Below are 14,500 nucleotides of genomic sequence, written 5' to 3' on the forward strand. Positions count from 1 at the left end.
ACATATCTCATAAGTTCTGCGTCATTGTACTTATCTGATCACTAGGGATTACATTTATACCTTCTGCATTTGCAAGCTCAGCCCGTATTGTTGGTAGGGGTAGAGCTAAATATATTCATAAACCTCAACTCACTTTTAGATCATTTTTCCTGTTTCTAGCCCAGACAATGAGCCACCTTGAAAGCAGTTCTGAAAATTAGAGAGTTTGGATGTGGATATAAATCCAAACACTTGGCAAGCACAGAAATATTGGAGACATCTATGCTATTTCTCTCCTCCTTTAAGGATGTTGGGTTTTTTGTAGAAATCCTTACACATTAATTAGTCCAAGGTAAGAAATTTCACTAACAGCCCAGCAGCTATAGCACTCACTTACATGATTCCCTTAGGATGCTGGAAACTTTTTCTCCTTTCCAGGGAAAAAGACTACTTTAGGTTCAGATGAAAAGTTTTCATGAGGCAGATATCTCGGTTTCACCTAATAATTGACAGGAGCTTGGTCATGCCTTATCAAAACCCCTATATTTGTTCATAGCTGTTCTCAAGGCCTTCTTTATGTTGTTATTTCTTAAACTGTAGATAAGAGGATTGACCAGTGGAGTCAGAACTGTGTAGCAGACAGAGAAAACTTTGTGGAGGCCTCCCAGTGTGTTTGGTTTTGGTACCAAGTACACGACAATCAGAGTCCCATAGAAAAGTGTCACCACAGTGAGGTGGGAAGAACAAGTAGAAAAAGCCTTATGCCTTCCTGCGGAGGATGGGATCCTGAGGACAGTGTTGCTGATGTACACATAAGATATGAGTGTCAAGAGAAATGGAGGCAGAGTCAAAAGGGAGGCCAAGATCAGTGTTACAAGCTCAATCCAGTAGGTATCACTGCAGGAGAGCTTTACCACTGGTGTGAAGTCACAGAAGAAATGATCAGTTTCATTTGGGCCACAGAAAGTTAGCTGTGGGATTAGAGAGGTGACTATGGCACTGGCCAACAATCCATTTATCCAAGATCCACCTGCTAACTGGAGGCAACACCTTCCATTCATTATGGTCGTATAATGCAATGGTTTGCATATCGCAATGTACCGGTCATAAGACATGACAGTCAATAGGCAACATTCTACACCTGCGAGCTCAGTAAAGAAGAAGTACTGCAATAAACAACCATTAAATGAAATAACATATTTGCTTGTCAGGAAACTTGCCAGCGTTCTGGGCAGGATAGTGGAAGTGCAACAGGTCTCTAAGAATGACAGATTCCCCAGGAAAAAGAACATGGGGTTATGAAGGTGATGATCAGTCACAACCAGCACCATGATCAGGATGTTCCCTAACACAGTTGTAATGTAGATCACTAGAAACATCAAGAAGAGGATAAACTGTACTTCTGGAACATTTTGGAAGCCGAGGATGACGAATTCCACAAGAGTTGTTTCGTTCTCCTGCTTTGCTCTTCTCATGACTATAACAGTTATAGTAAAGTCCATGAAAATATTTTGAGATTTTGAGAAGAGTCTATCAAATTTTAGTGCAGGTATGTAAATTAACATAAGAGGAGGAATCTTCTATATGAAATTCCCTGGAAAGATTGCAAATAAAAGTCCTGGTTTCCCAAGAGGGTATTTATGCCAGCTAACTTAATGTATGTGAGGCTGCTCTCCATTGCCTTCCCTATCAGAGTCAAGATTCATCTGTCTCCCTTCCAGAAGTTATTGAGATCACACAAAATACATGTCTAAAATCAGAAGTACCATATAGAATTCCATATGTTGAACATAAAGACTTAGCCTGTTTTTAAACTATTATTCAGATGTCAAAAGATAAAATAAAAAAAAAAAAAAAAAAAAGGAAAATTGATTTACAGCCTTCATGTCAGATAAGAAAAAATCTGTACTTGGTACTACACACTCTCAGTGAACATTTCTTTGATGCTTTGGAAAAGCCAGGTCATAGTGATTGTGCAGAGAACAGGAATCGTTCAGTCACAGGTGTTTGTTTTGAAGTTCAAGAAAGATTTCATTATGTACAATGGAAATATGTCATTTTCTTGTGCTTTTCAGTTCCATCTCTTGAGATATCATTTTCCTGTAAGAGTCAAATATTGATTTACTCTATCTTATCATAACTTTCTAAGCATCAAGCAAACATGCTATATGGCCAAGTAGCTAGTAAGAAAGGTAACAAAGTCATTTCTCTTGTTATCAGCTTGGAAAAATAAAGGTATTTAATGTTCAGCTTTTACTTTATTTTCAGTATATAAAGCTTTTTTTAAAGATGTTCAGTGGGCAGAGTTAAATCCTGCTAATTCTCTATTTATATCCTAAACAAAATGCCTTTTCTATTCAGAGATCCTCAGAGAGATTATCTGTGTTTAAGAAAATAAAAAAACTATTAATTTTATTACATAACCTACAATGATTATTTTAAAATTAAGTCTGAAACTAGTTGAAAAACTTTAAAAACTTTTAAAAATAGAAGCTTTATCTACCTGGATGCCATGTTTTTCATCTGGACACACACTACTGACTAGGAACCACAAAATTAGGGCAATTAACAGTGAGAAAGTCATGCTGTCTTCGCAAAGCCTTTTCCATACTCCCAGTGAAACTATCACTGCCTCCAGGATTAATTTTATCTAATTTAAGACACTGGCAGCATAGATATTCACATCAGAATTAGTATTCAAAACTTCCTTTTATGTTGGAAATAGACTGTTAGCAGTGATTGGTCTGACTTACGTTACCTTTCTCTTTCAGGATACGGTGTCTCTTGCCATAAAAGTCCAATGACTCTATAGGCTCAGTCTCCCCTAACTTTAAGATAGCAAGTAATAACTAGCTCAAAGGTACACGATTATGTTGCAGTTGTCTGTGGTTAGTTTTCTTCATTCAACCTGTCTAGCAAACTTAAATTTTAGATTACTAGCTAAGGTCCAAAGGAATCAGACAACTCAATTGTGAATAGCAAACACTGAAATCTGAGCATAAATTTGGAATTATAGTCCCTTATTTTCTTCTAAATACAAAAATAATCTATGATTTAGACTTCTAAGTCAGAGAGGTTGGCCCAAGGCTGCTTGCATAATCAATGAGCAGAAGCAGATAAGATAAATCTCCCTCTGTGTTAGATGGGTAGACAGATAGGTATCTTCAGATGATCTGTTTTAAATCAATCAGTGTTGTCGTTTCACCCCAGCTGGCAACTAGGTGCCACACGATCACTTGCTCACTTCCACCTGGTGGGATGGGGAAGAGAGTCGGAAGGGTAAAAGTGAGAAAACTCATGAGATGAGCCAAAGACAGTTTAATAGCTAAAGAACAAGGCATGTGCACAAGCAAAGCAAACCAAGGAATTCATTCACTACTTCCCATTGGCAGGCTATGTCCAGGAAAGCAGGGCTTCATCATGCTTAACGGTTACTTGGGAAGACAAACGCTATCACTCCGTGTGTCATCCCTTTCCTTCTTCTTCTCCCACCTTTTATTGCTGCGTGTGACGTTATATGGTATGGAATATCCCTTTGGTCAGTTGGTGTCTGCTGTCCCAACTGTGTCCCCTCCCAGCTCCTTGTGCACCCCCCAGCCTACTTACTGGCAGGGTGCTGTGAGAAACAGAAAAGGCCTTGATGTTGTGTAAGTACTGCTCAGCAGTAACTAAAACATCTCTGTGTTATCAACACTCTTTTCAGCACAAATCCAAAACAGAGCACCATATGAGCTACTCTGAAGAAAATTACATCTATCCCAGCTAAAACCAGCGTAGTCAGGTAACAGCCTAATTTTCTGTAGTCACTGGATATTTCCAAGTATCGGAGATATCTACATGTGCTGATAGATATAACCTGGGCATGCTATAGAAGTCAGTCTTGAGGAAGTCAGTCGTAAGTAATGCACCTGAATTGCAGAAAAATAACTCCTGGACATCCCAAGTGGCCCTAGGTTCCTCTGTTTTAGCACTTCAGCTTCTCCAGGATTACTTTCTGGAGGTCCCTCTCTCATTGATTCCACAGGGAACCGTTGATAGCTTTCTCAGACATTTACAGTTATCTTTTAGATGTCTAAATGAAATGAGATGAGTCTTATCTCAAAGTATTCACAGTAATTTAATTTGACTTTTAAAATTTTAGAGATCTTTATTCTGTTGCACACATGGAAGATTCCTTCGATGTTTAACAGATCACTTAGATGCAGATAGGATTAATTGCACCAAGCTTTTGTATGCTTTTGCATGTTAAAAAAACAAAGGTAAGATTCAAACCAGATTGTTTTTAAAATATATATTGTCATGTGAGATACTTGTCTAAGTTCTTATCATAGTCATAGGAGATGTTATCAATCCCATTCTTGGAGTACAGAGAGCATGTAGTCTCCTTATGGTTGAAGAGCAGTTTATCTGCCTAGGATCATTACTGCTTCTCAGATGCAGCACTTCCAAGTTGTCTTTATGAAATTCCACCTGCCGTCTTAGCAAACATAGTGACTCAAGTAATCTAGTCTTTCTGGAGGTCTCCGCAACTGAGTTCACTTACTCATTCATCTTCCAGATCCTTTAGGAATGTTTATGAGTATCTTGAATACAATGAACTTGGACATCAGAGTCCATGAATTTGTCTAGTGAATTATTTCTCATGTGATGAGTATTCATTTACTGCTGTTTTACATGTTTGATTTTTTTTTTTCCCCCAATGAAATTAAGGCTCTTTCCGTTTATTGTAGGATGGCTTCATTTCTACGAAAGGCTCTGGGGAAATCCAAATAGAATGTAATAACTGAATTTGCTTTGTCTACCTATTTGTTTACAATGTCAAGAAACTCAAGTCTTTAGAAAATCCATATTGATTTCTCCCAATGTATTGTACTTCTTTGCATGTCTCAGGAATATTCTTTTTTGTCAAGTCAGACTTCTTAATATGTTCTTCCTTAGTCTCCCATCAAACAGTTTTTTTCAATTAAAAAATGTCATCACAGTTGCTACCCTTCTATTCTCTGTATATTCTGAAGCCTAAAATCCTATAAAGAAAGAAAGGCCAATCACATTCCTAGTGGCTGCAGATAAAGAAATAAGCCAATCAGGAAGTGAAAGGCATGCTTACCTTATGACAATTTCAGAAAAACCTTCACTTTTTCCTTCCTCGTCCCCATTTAGTGAGTCACAGACAGAAACACAATCTCTTCTGACCTGTCTTCTCTTCCCGAATGCTTTATGTACACTCCAATTCTCTGTAAAACTACCTGCACGCTTCTGACTGGATGCTCTGGGGCTAATGATCCCTTTGCTGTTTGACTTTGTTTCTCCCTTGTTTAATCATTTATTCCATACCCAAGCAAATAGACTCCCACTTGACATCTCTGTTAACGAGCATTTCTAGTGATGGTGCAAGTATGTAATGCTTTGTCTGTGCTGCTTGGCAATACCAAATCAACAGCAACAGTGCAAAAATATCAAAGCGAGTCTGAAGAAAGGAACAATTAACCTCCAAATGCTTCTTTAGTAATTTTTATGGGCATAATGGTGTACATCACTAGAAACTTCACAAGATGCTGCATGAAGCAGAGAAATGCCATCATCCTGATCCATCTTCCAGTGGCAGGATGGATACTGCCTCACTTACTTTTCCTAATTCTGAAGCAGATGCATTTGGCTTTCTCTGTAGTCAATGAAGAGAAAACAGGCACCCCCAAAAGATGACCTATTCCCTAGTTTTAGGTGCCTCTTTTAAAGTAAAATTAATTTCTTAGGGTACTGATCTCACTTCACTGACTACAGAGGGAGACTAAATTACTACCTTTATCAGCTAACTTCTCAACCTCCAGGTAGTGTGAATTTGACTCCCAATGACTAAATGCCACAAGAAGTCAAATGCACTAAATATAATACCTTTCAGATGGGCAGCAAAAGATAACTAAAAAATCAGTGCAAATATTTTCTTTTTCCTTTGAGAAACAAAAAATACTTCACTTACAATAAGAGGTTATTCAGTGTTTACATGTTTGATTTTCACGTGCCTTGGCATAACACATATATAGTGCTACAGAGAGCAGCAAGAATGATGTTTCTCCACGAGACAGGACTAACCAGGAGACAGGGGTGTCCAAAACACAGGCAGAGGCAGTGACCTCTCAGACAGGGTGCAATCCTGCGGCACATACAAAAGGCAAGCAGAACAGAGCCAGTGACATTAGCAGGTTCCTTTGAGGGCCAGTGATCATCTGATAAACACAAGATGACAAGTCAGGTCCAAGGTCAATCCAGGAAGCCTAGAAACAAGTCAAGAAGAGCAGGCAACAGGGCACAGAACTGCTTCAACACAACTCACAGAAGTGGAAGAGGAGGTAGGGGGAAGAACATTCAGGCCTGAGCTTATGTGGAGCTGCTGGAGCTATAGGCAGCAAATGAAGGTCCTAGATGAGGCTGGTGATGGCATCTGTGCTCACTTGAAGCTCTAATAAATTCCAGATTTAAATTTCTAATGGAATTCAACTGGCTTAATGTAGAGTAGGTTTCAGTTTGAAACCAGATGTTTCAATTTAGGCATCTAAACTCAAAAGGTAAAATACTTCCACAATATTTGATGTTTGGATTGTCAATTAATAGATCATATGAAGTGGTTTAATTTCCACTAGAGGTCATTTCCCATACAGCACAGATCGGACTGAATCCAGGGCTGCTCATGGGTAGCCTGAATCCCCCTTACACAACGCCAGTTCTCTCTTGTAATGTCGCTTTCCCAATTCCTTACTCCTGCCATGACTCTGTGTTCAAATTACCACAAGTGGAAAATGTAAAGAAGGCCTAATTCTAGAAATGGCCATCTCATCTCCTGTTACCATGGACTGTGCACAAGCACATATAGGATATACAGTTTTTTCTAATGTATCGTTTAAGGATTTGTCTTCAATTAACACATCCCAGTGAATAAGTGCAGCGAGAGTGAGAACTGTGCAAACCACATGGGAAAATCTCTGCAGGGAAATTAAAGAGACTCTCAATTGACTACAAAGAAAAAGCCTAAGTATTTGAAATACAGTTTTTCCTTTACTTCATCAAGGGAACAACATGATGTCTTAATCTGCTCAAAGGGTTGAGAAGCAGGAGAGCAGTCTATTTAGAACAACATTACCAACAAAACACATGAAAGGGCTTTTATAGGGAGTTGCAGCCATTTCTGTTTAGCTTTATATATGCTAAATAGCTAGATAAAAATAAACATCTATATATAAATATATAGCATATATTTTTACATATGCTTTCAGGCTTTATTCAGACATAACATAAGCTTCTCTTTGCATTTGGTTTTCCCACCCTGAGGTTGTAGAAACTTCTTAAAAAAGAATTTCAGATAAAACTCCTAACTTATGTGAAGGGTGTGGGTTGTGGTAATAGTAGGGGAAAAAATTAGAAGGAACTACTCACAGGTGAAAATGTGTAATTATATGGTACAGATTAGGTTTCAGTTGTCTTGCAAGGAGTGTGGGTAAACAGCACAACAAGGAACAAGCAGCACAACACTCCAGGTCCAGAAAGCAAGGAGAGGCAAGGCAAAAATGATGCATTCATAGGCAAGTCTTTAACACATTTCCTTCGCACATCCCCAAGATGTATCTTTGTAATGCAAAGAAGAACAAGGGAACAGCACTGTCTATCAGCTCCTAGCCAGGAGTGAAAGGACACATTCATGTTTAACTCCTCGTTCAAGGGCTGAGGAAGCAGAAAAAGGGTTAAAGGCTAAACTGCTAGCCTGAGGAGTAATTCATTTCTTAAATCTCTGTCAATGTTGATGAGTCTATTTCACTGTGCTTTCTGTAAAAATAGCTGGAGTAAAAAGTTGGTCTAGTTTGTGATATATCTGGTTAGAGGCTATCCAGCGTTAAAAGGGGAGGGTTGGGGGGGGACAGATAAGAGAAAATTAAGGAAACTTAATAAATTTCCAGACACGCAAGTCCTAATGAGATAGCTGAGACAACAAAAAGTACTAGAACTCATCCTGGGCATTCTCTGATGAAGCCTGGAAACTGCTAGCTGCTTCTTGCTGTGCTCTGCCACACCCCCCCCACCCGTGCTAGGAAACCCACAAACTTGCTGAGAATGAATGTGTGCTCTTTTTGCAGAAAGTATCATAGAATGTTGGTGCATGATACTGAACAGATATAATCTGTGGGATCTGTTGGAGTAGCATTGATCTTTGAAGGTCTGGCTTGTTCAGGCCTCTGCATAAAGTAAGACACGCAGCTGTAGTAGGTTTTTGGTCTTGCACAAGAAAAACACTTGTGAAGGGTTGGAGGAACAACAATACCAAAACTGATTTTAAAAGAGCAACACTGTTCAGTGTCTAAAGATGGGATATAATGAATTTTCACAGGTTACAGACTGTGTAATTGGGAAGGAAAAAAGCATACCTGTAGGAAATTGCTGCCTGAAAATCAATGGTAGATTCAAATGCATTAGACAGAAATCCACCCCTAGACTTCAGTGTCTTGAAAAACAAAAAAGCAGCACTGTGGGCTACTGAAATTGATAAGTCACAAAGGCTACGAGATGACAGTGAGTACATGCGTCTGTTCTTGCAAGCAGATTTAGCTAATAGGAATACAGATACTCTTCCACTGTGGCAGCCTCGCTTGAATGGCATAATACATATTAGGATTTAAAATTATTGATGTCAGGTTTTTATGCTTAAAATGTTAGAGCAAAATATAACATCCCACATCCACTAGCCTGGGAGAGGTGAAATTGCTGCTGTTACATGTCCCCAGGTCTAACCAGTAGCGAGGCTGAAAATGTATTCCCAACAGGGGCACACACAAATTCACCCAGGTATACTACATATAGAGATGTATATCTCCATCTATTCATACCAGATGGATCACATACAGACACGCAGAGCACTCACACAAACACAGACAGCATCAACGGCCTCATCCTGCTGCCCTCTCTAGCTAGACAGAACGGAAGTGCATTGGTGAGAACATATACATATATAAATATGTACAAGGTGCATCCCTCCAGTAGCTGGGCTCAGATAGTCTGCCCAGTAGCTGACCCCTGGATCCCAGTTGCTGGCATCTGGACATATGAGGCTGTGGCCTCACACAACCCTGCTCTAGTTGCTGGTACAGTTTGCTGCAAACACATACAGATCTGGCCAGGACTCTCCAGGTCCCAATAGTTGACCCTGCTGTGCTCTCACCTCTGTAGACTCACAGGCACTCTCACACCCAGAACCCACCAGGATTCCCCTGGTCCTATAGCTAACTCCCCCTGTGCTCTCGTCCCCTATAGACACATAGGTGCTCTCATATCAAGAGCTGCCCTTAGAAACTCTTTCACCCCCTTCCTTCCAGGTTACTTAATCTACACACCAGCACGTCTGGGTTGATTTTTCCGAGCTATCACATACTTGCACATCTGCACTCACTCCAATCTCTGCCCCATGGACACATGAACCTTCTGACCCATGGTCTGTCTCCAGGTGCTGCACTCACACCCCCATACACATACATGCACACTGCGTAGGGAACTCTCACTCAGGACAGAATCAGAAAGGATTTTTATAAGACAGGACAGACTCTGCTGATCAGGGCAGGACATGGCCAGACAGGTGCACCGACAAGCCAACCATTTAGACATGACCAGCCCTTTTTTATCGTCTTCCCTCTCTGTTTTCCCACTATTGTTCTTTATCAAATCACCCAGACCCCTCCCTTGTCCTGCCTTTGGTTCTTCCCCTAAGTATCCCATACTAAGTCCTGTATGATCCCAAACTGCTTTTCCCCTGTATCTCATAATGAGTCCTAGCCGTAGGCAGCAATGCCCCTTAGTCGCAAAGGTGATCTGGAAAGCTGCTCCCAATGACTCGAGGTGGTGGGTGCCATACCCGGACAATGGGGCTGATAGCTTTGCTAGGATAGCCTTGGGAGGTGTCTGGATGTAGCACTCCTTTCTCAGGAGTCCTTGATTTGGGTTCCCACCACCACAGTGCATACCTGTGTTCCTCTGGGCTTGGGCAAATGAGCCTTTGGTGGCTTAACGGCCCCTGTGATGGGCCTGGGCATAGCCCAGCAGGCTATTATTTGAACTCCCTTCCTGCCATTGTCTCTTTCAGCTCCTTTGTGGGTGTGCAGAGGAGCTTTTTCATATAAACTAACACAAAAGATCACAGTGTATCACCATCACCCCACAGCTTCTACTCAACAACATTTTCAGTTCTTCCCATGCCTATATCAATGTGTGAAACATATACTTTTCATATCACAATGTTATAATATTATTATGAATGAGTACCACACATATTATGACTGAGTACCACGCAGTCCTCATAGGGTTTCTTGCATTTTTTACTGTAAAAACACTAAAGAAATGAACCATGGAGGCACTGTCCAAGAGCTATACATTAGTGATTTGTATAATCCTCTGTAGACAGTATTTGCTCTGAAGGGTGTGAATGCTGGTTAGTTGCAGCACTTGACTCTTGGACCAGTCAGTGGTCTCTAGGTTGGATGCTCTTAGGAAAATGCATCAAGGCAAACATGATTTATCATACATTTTCATATATATATAAATACCAGTATAGACACCAGTATGTAAAAATACATATGTGTGTATATATACATGTGTAAATCTATATACTTATATAGTCTCTCTTTATATACGTATGTGTATGAATCACCTCTGTACCTTAAAGCTGGTCTGCACACTCTTTATGATAGAAATGCATTTCTGATTGCTTTCCCATTGCCAAAGAAATCAGAAAGCAAAAAGTTGCGGTTTGTGAACTTCATCTGTTAGACATTTAAATCTAATCCAGTCACCCTGGCTGAATTATTGTAACTAGAAATTAACATCTCTGATAGCTATGTTAGTCTTCATTCTTAAGTCGATGAGAAAAAGATACTCTTAAAGGATAATTCCTCTATTTATCTTTGACAGGTAACTTAGAGCAGGATTGCCTTCCAGCAGTGACTGTTTCTTCCCATTACCCATAAAGGGATTATTCTTTGATTGACTTAGACCTGAAGGTATAATTTTAGGCAGCTAAAACTCAGTAGGAGTTGATCTTGTGGAGATGACTTATCCCAACTAACATCTGTAAATGATGGGAAAGCAAAGCAGATAAGAATCTCAAAACAGGATATATATGATTATGTTTTTTCTTTCCTTCCATTTTATTTCAGAGTCACAAAAATATTACAAAGGAAATAATAGTGAATTTTTAAAAAAAAAAAAACAAAACAAAAAAACTGGAAAATCTGGAAGTTTGTGAAGAGGGTGAATAAACAAAAACATACTGGACTTATGCATAAGGCAGACACAATTTTACAAGATTTGGGATATTTATTCAGCTGTTATTTAACTGAGGACTGTATTAATTGTGTTTAACTTTACAGATTGTCTGAAACTTCTGAACTTGCTACTGGAAAAACATTGTTAATCTTTCTGATAACATCTTTCTGCCGGAAGGTCTGTGTAGTGCTTCCCTTACATCACTGTTCTTGAGGTTGTAGGTGATGGGATTCAACATCAGTGTAATGACTGTACAGGAAAGATACACAAGCTTTTTATTATTTGGTGAGAGGTTTAACTTGGGATGTAAATGAATTAAGCAAGCTGTACAGTAAAAGAGAGTAAAAGCCATGAGATAAGCAGCACATGTGGAGGACACCCTTTGCCTGCTTTCAGCCATGGGCATCTGCACAATTGTATAGACGGTGTAGATGTAGGAGATGGTGATATTAGCATAAAGAGCAGCGCTATGATAAGCAGAGCGACAATGAACACCAGAAGCTCGAATATGTAGGTATCAGATCACACCAATTTAAGTACAGGTGAGATGTCACAAAAGAAATGGTTGACTTTGTTCGACTTGCAGAAAGTCATGCTGAACAGCCAACCAGTGTGCCCAACTGCTACAGGGAATCCAGAAAGCCAAGCTACTGCTGACATTTGCCTACACGTCTTTTTGGTCATGATGATAGCATAGTGTAAGGGGTGGCAAATTGCTACATGTTGATCATGAGCCATGATCGCTAACAGGAAACACTCAGACGTGACAAAGAGTACGATCAAGTTCAATTGCAAAGTATAAGCTGTGAAAGAAGAGGTCTTCCTTTCTGAGAACAAATTTATCAGCATTTTTGGGACAATATCTTAGCTGTAGCAGATCTCAATCAAAGACAAATTTTTAAGAAAATAGTACATGTACATATGAAGGGCAGGGTCAACAACTGCAAGGAGAACAATAACGTTTCCCGTCACAGTGACTGTGAAGACCATAAAAATTATCACAAAGTGTAAGAGCTGGAGTTGGGCAAGATGGGTGAAATCCAGCAGGGTGAAGTGAGTTACTTTTGTGATGTTTCCCAAATTCAGATCTTACTCATTCTCCACTCAAATTAAAAATAAATCCAGCAGTTTAATCCACTGTGATGATGTTGCAGATGACTATCTTCAGAAATTGACAATGGAATGATAGAATAAGATGGGTTGATTGTAGTTCAAATAGCTTTATAAGTCACCTGAACAGATTAGGGAAATACCAGCATTTTTCAATTTGAAGGTCTAGATATTCATCTACAACCTGACACATAAACATATTCAGATGCACACCCCCAAATACCCTTCCATATTTAAACTCACATAAACAGTCACTCAGAGCTGCACGCATGCAGTTATACGTACACACACGCAATCACACAGAAACACAAGTGTGTTTATACATCTGGATTCAGAATCCCCACTCTTCCTTCCATCCCCTTCATGCTTAACCTAGAGGTGCATCAACACACTCACTCTCAAGAGTTACAGAAGCAAATACATAACTCCTTTATGTTCTTATCTGTAGGAACAACCAAAAATATACTGTTGCTCAGCATGGGCAATAGCTTTCCCCTTAAGTAGTCCCAACGAAGATAGCTTGGTTACAATCTATATGGGATGTGGGAAGAAAATCCCTAAATTGTTTTCCGCTTCCACTTTATTTTTAACCCAAAACAACACTCCATGTTTTGTTATGCTGAAGCTGCCAGTGCTGAATAGTGTTTTTCAGATAAAGTTCTGAACCTCACAATGAGAGTAAAAGATATTTTGAGCTATGAGATTGAGGCAGAAAGACAGAGAGATGGAGATCTCCACTGCCAGTGTCTGCAAGATACCCTGATTTAAACCACACGGTGAGGATATGTTAATCTTTATTGCAAATTTTTTTTTCAAGAAAAACATAACACCACTTTTCCTCATTAATTTTTGGTCTTGAAAGAACTTACCATGTTAATTCATTTACCATTTCTTGGTAAATAAGTGTAGCTAGTGTAGAACATCATCAGACTTTCAAGGTGTCATACTTTTATGAAACTGTATGAGAGTTTCCCTGTTCATTTTTAATACATCCCTTGTCCTTGCATTTCTGCCTTCTCTATAAATAACCCTGACTACACCTAAAAAGCTCTACGTTGTCACATGATTCATGCAATTTCTCTCTTGGGAATAAAACCTGGCATCTCCCTTCACCTAGTTACTCTTAATCATTTGCAAAATAGCTCCCTTAGCACTTTTCCTGGAGGCATTTAAATTGTGGTTGTGGGAGGATCTTAAGAGTAGTTTTTATTTTTAGACAATAGGACAGTTGTGAAAGGCCAAAAAAATATCTTAAGAGTAGAATATTAAGGAGAGAAAACACATCTAACTTCCATTTTTTTGCCACTTATTTACCACTCCAGAATGGTAAGCACCTCATATAGGTCCTGTGTCTTGTCTACCAAACCTGTTCAATCGTCCTAAACATCACAATGTCTCGAAACTGGAAATAGATGCCTTTGCTAGGAAAATGAGACTTGCTGTACCTATTTAGATCCTATTTACAGGCAATAGAGTCACAATACAGGACACAGTTTCTTGCATACAAATATATCCTACAGGCACTACTTAAGGTGGATGTCTCAGTGTGTGATTCACCTCCACAGAAAATGCCACATTGTCCTGGTTTCATCTGGGCTAGAATTAATTTTCTTCGTAGTAGCTGGTACGGTGCTGTGGTTTTGGATTTAGTATGAGAATAATATTGATATTACACTGTTGTTATAGTTATTGCTAAGTAACGCTTACTCTAAGTCAAGGACTTTTCAGTTTCCCATGCTTTGCCAACAAGAAGGTGCACAAGAAGCTGGGAGGGAGCATAACAAGGACAGTTGTCTTGAACCAGCCAAGGTCATATTCCAGACCATAGGACGTCATGCTCCGTATATAAACTGGGGTGAGTTGGTTGACAGATGCCAATTGCTGCTCAGGGACAGGCTAGGCAACAGTCAGCAGGTGGTGAGCCATTGTAATGAGCATCACTTGTGTTCCTTGGGATTTATTCCTCTCTCTGTCTTTGTTATCTGCCTTTTCATTACTATTACTATTGCTACTGTCCTGGTTTGGCTAAAACCAGGCTATTTTCTCTTTTCAGGAGTTTTTTCCTTCAGTTAATTCTCTTCTAAGTGACTGTACTTTCTGAAAGTACAGCTACATG

The 14,500-nt window shown here is 39.5% G+C and overlaps 2 protein-coding genes across 2 annotated transcripts; both read right to left on the bottom strand.

The window, feature by feature from the left end:
• Nucleotides 1-500: 500 nt before the first annotated feature.
• On the bottom strand, nucleotides 501-1,454 carry LOC104155538 (olfactory receptor 6N1-like). Its single transcript, XM_009696003.1, has one exon. It carries the CDS (start codon nucleotides 1,452-1,454, stop codon nucleotides 501-503), a length of 954 nt encoding a protein of 317 aa, XP_009694305.1.
• A 4,783-nt stretch (nucleotides 1,455-6,237) lies between these two features.
• On the bottom strand, nucleotides 6,238-12,251 carry LOC104158375 (olfactory receptor 10A5-like; the record flags this gene model as incomplete). Its single annotated transcript, XM_009696004.1, is given in 3 exon segments — nucleotides 6,238-6,251; nucleotides 11,605-11,704; nucleotides 11,758-12,251. Coding segments are annotated over 3 exon segments (608 nt in total), but the record flags the coding sequence as incomplete, so codon positions are not given.
• Nucleotides 12,252-14,500: the final 2,249 nt, after the last annotated feature.

The sequence above is a fragment of the Cariama cristata genome, unplaced genomic scaffold (genome assembly GCF_000690535.1).
Source record: "Cariama cristata isolate BGI_N322 unplaced genomic scaffold, ASM69053v1 scaffold12802, whole genome shotgun sequence".
NCBI lineage: Eukaryota > Metazoa > Chordata > Aves > Cariamiformes > Cariamidae > Cariama > Cariama cristata.

Coding starts and splice junctions, on each gene's coding strand:
- LOC104155538 (XM_009696003.1), bottom strand. CDS start 1,454: ATGAGAAGAGCAAAGCAGGAGAACGAAACAACTCTTGTGGAATTCGTC.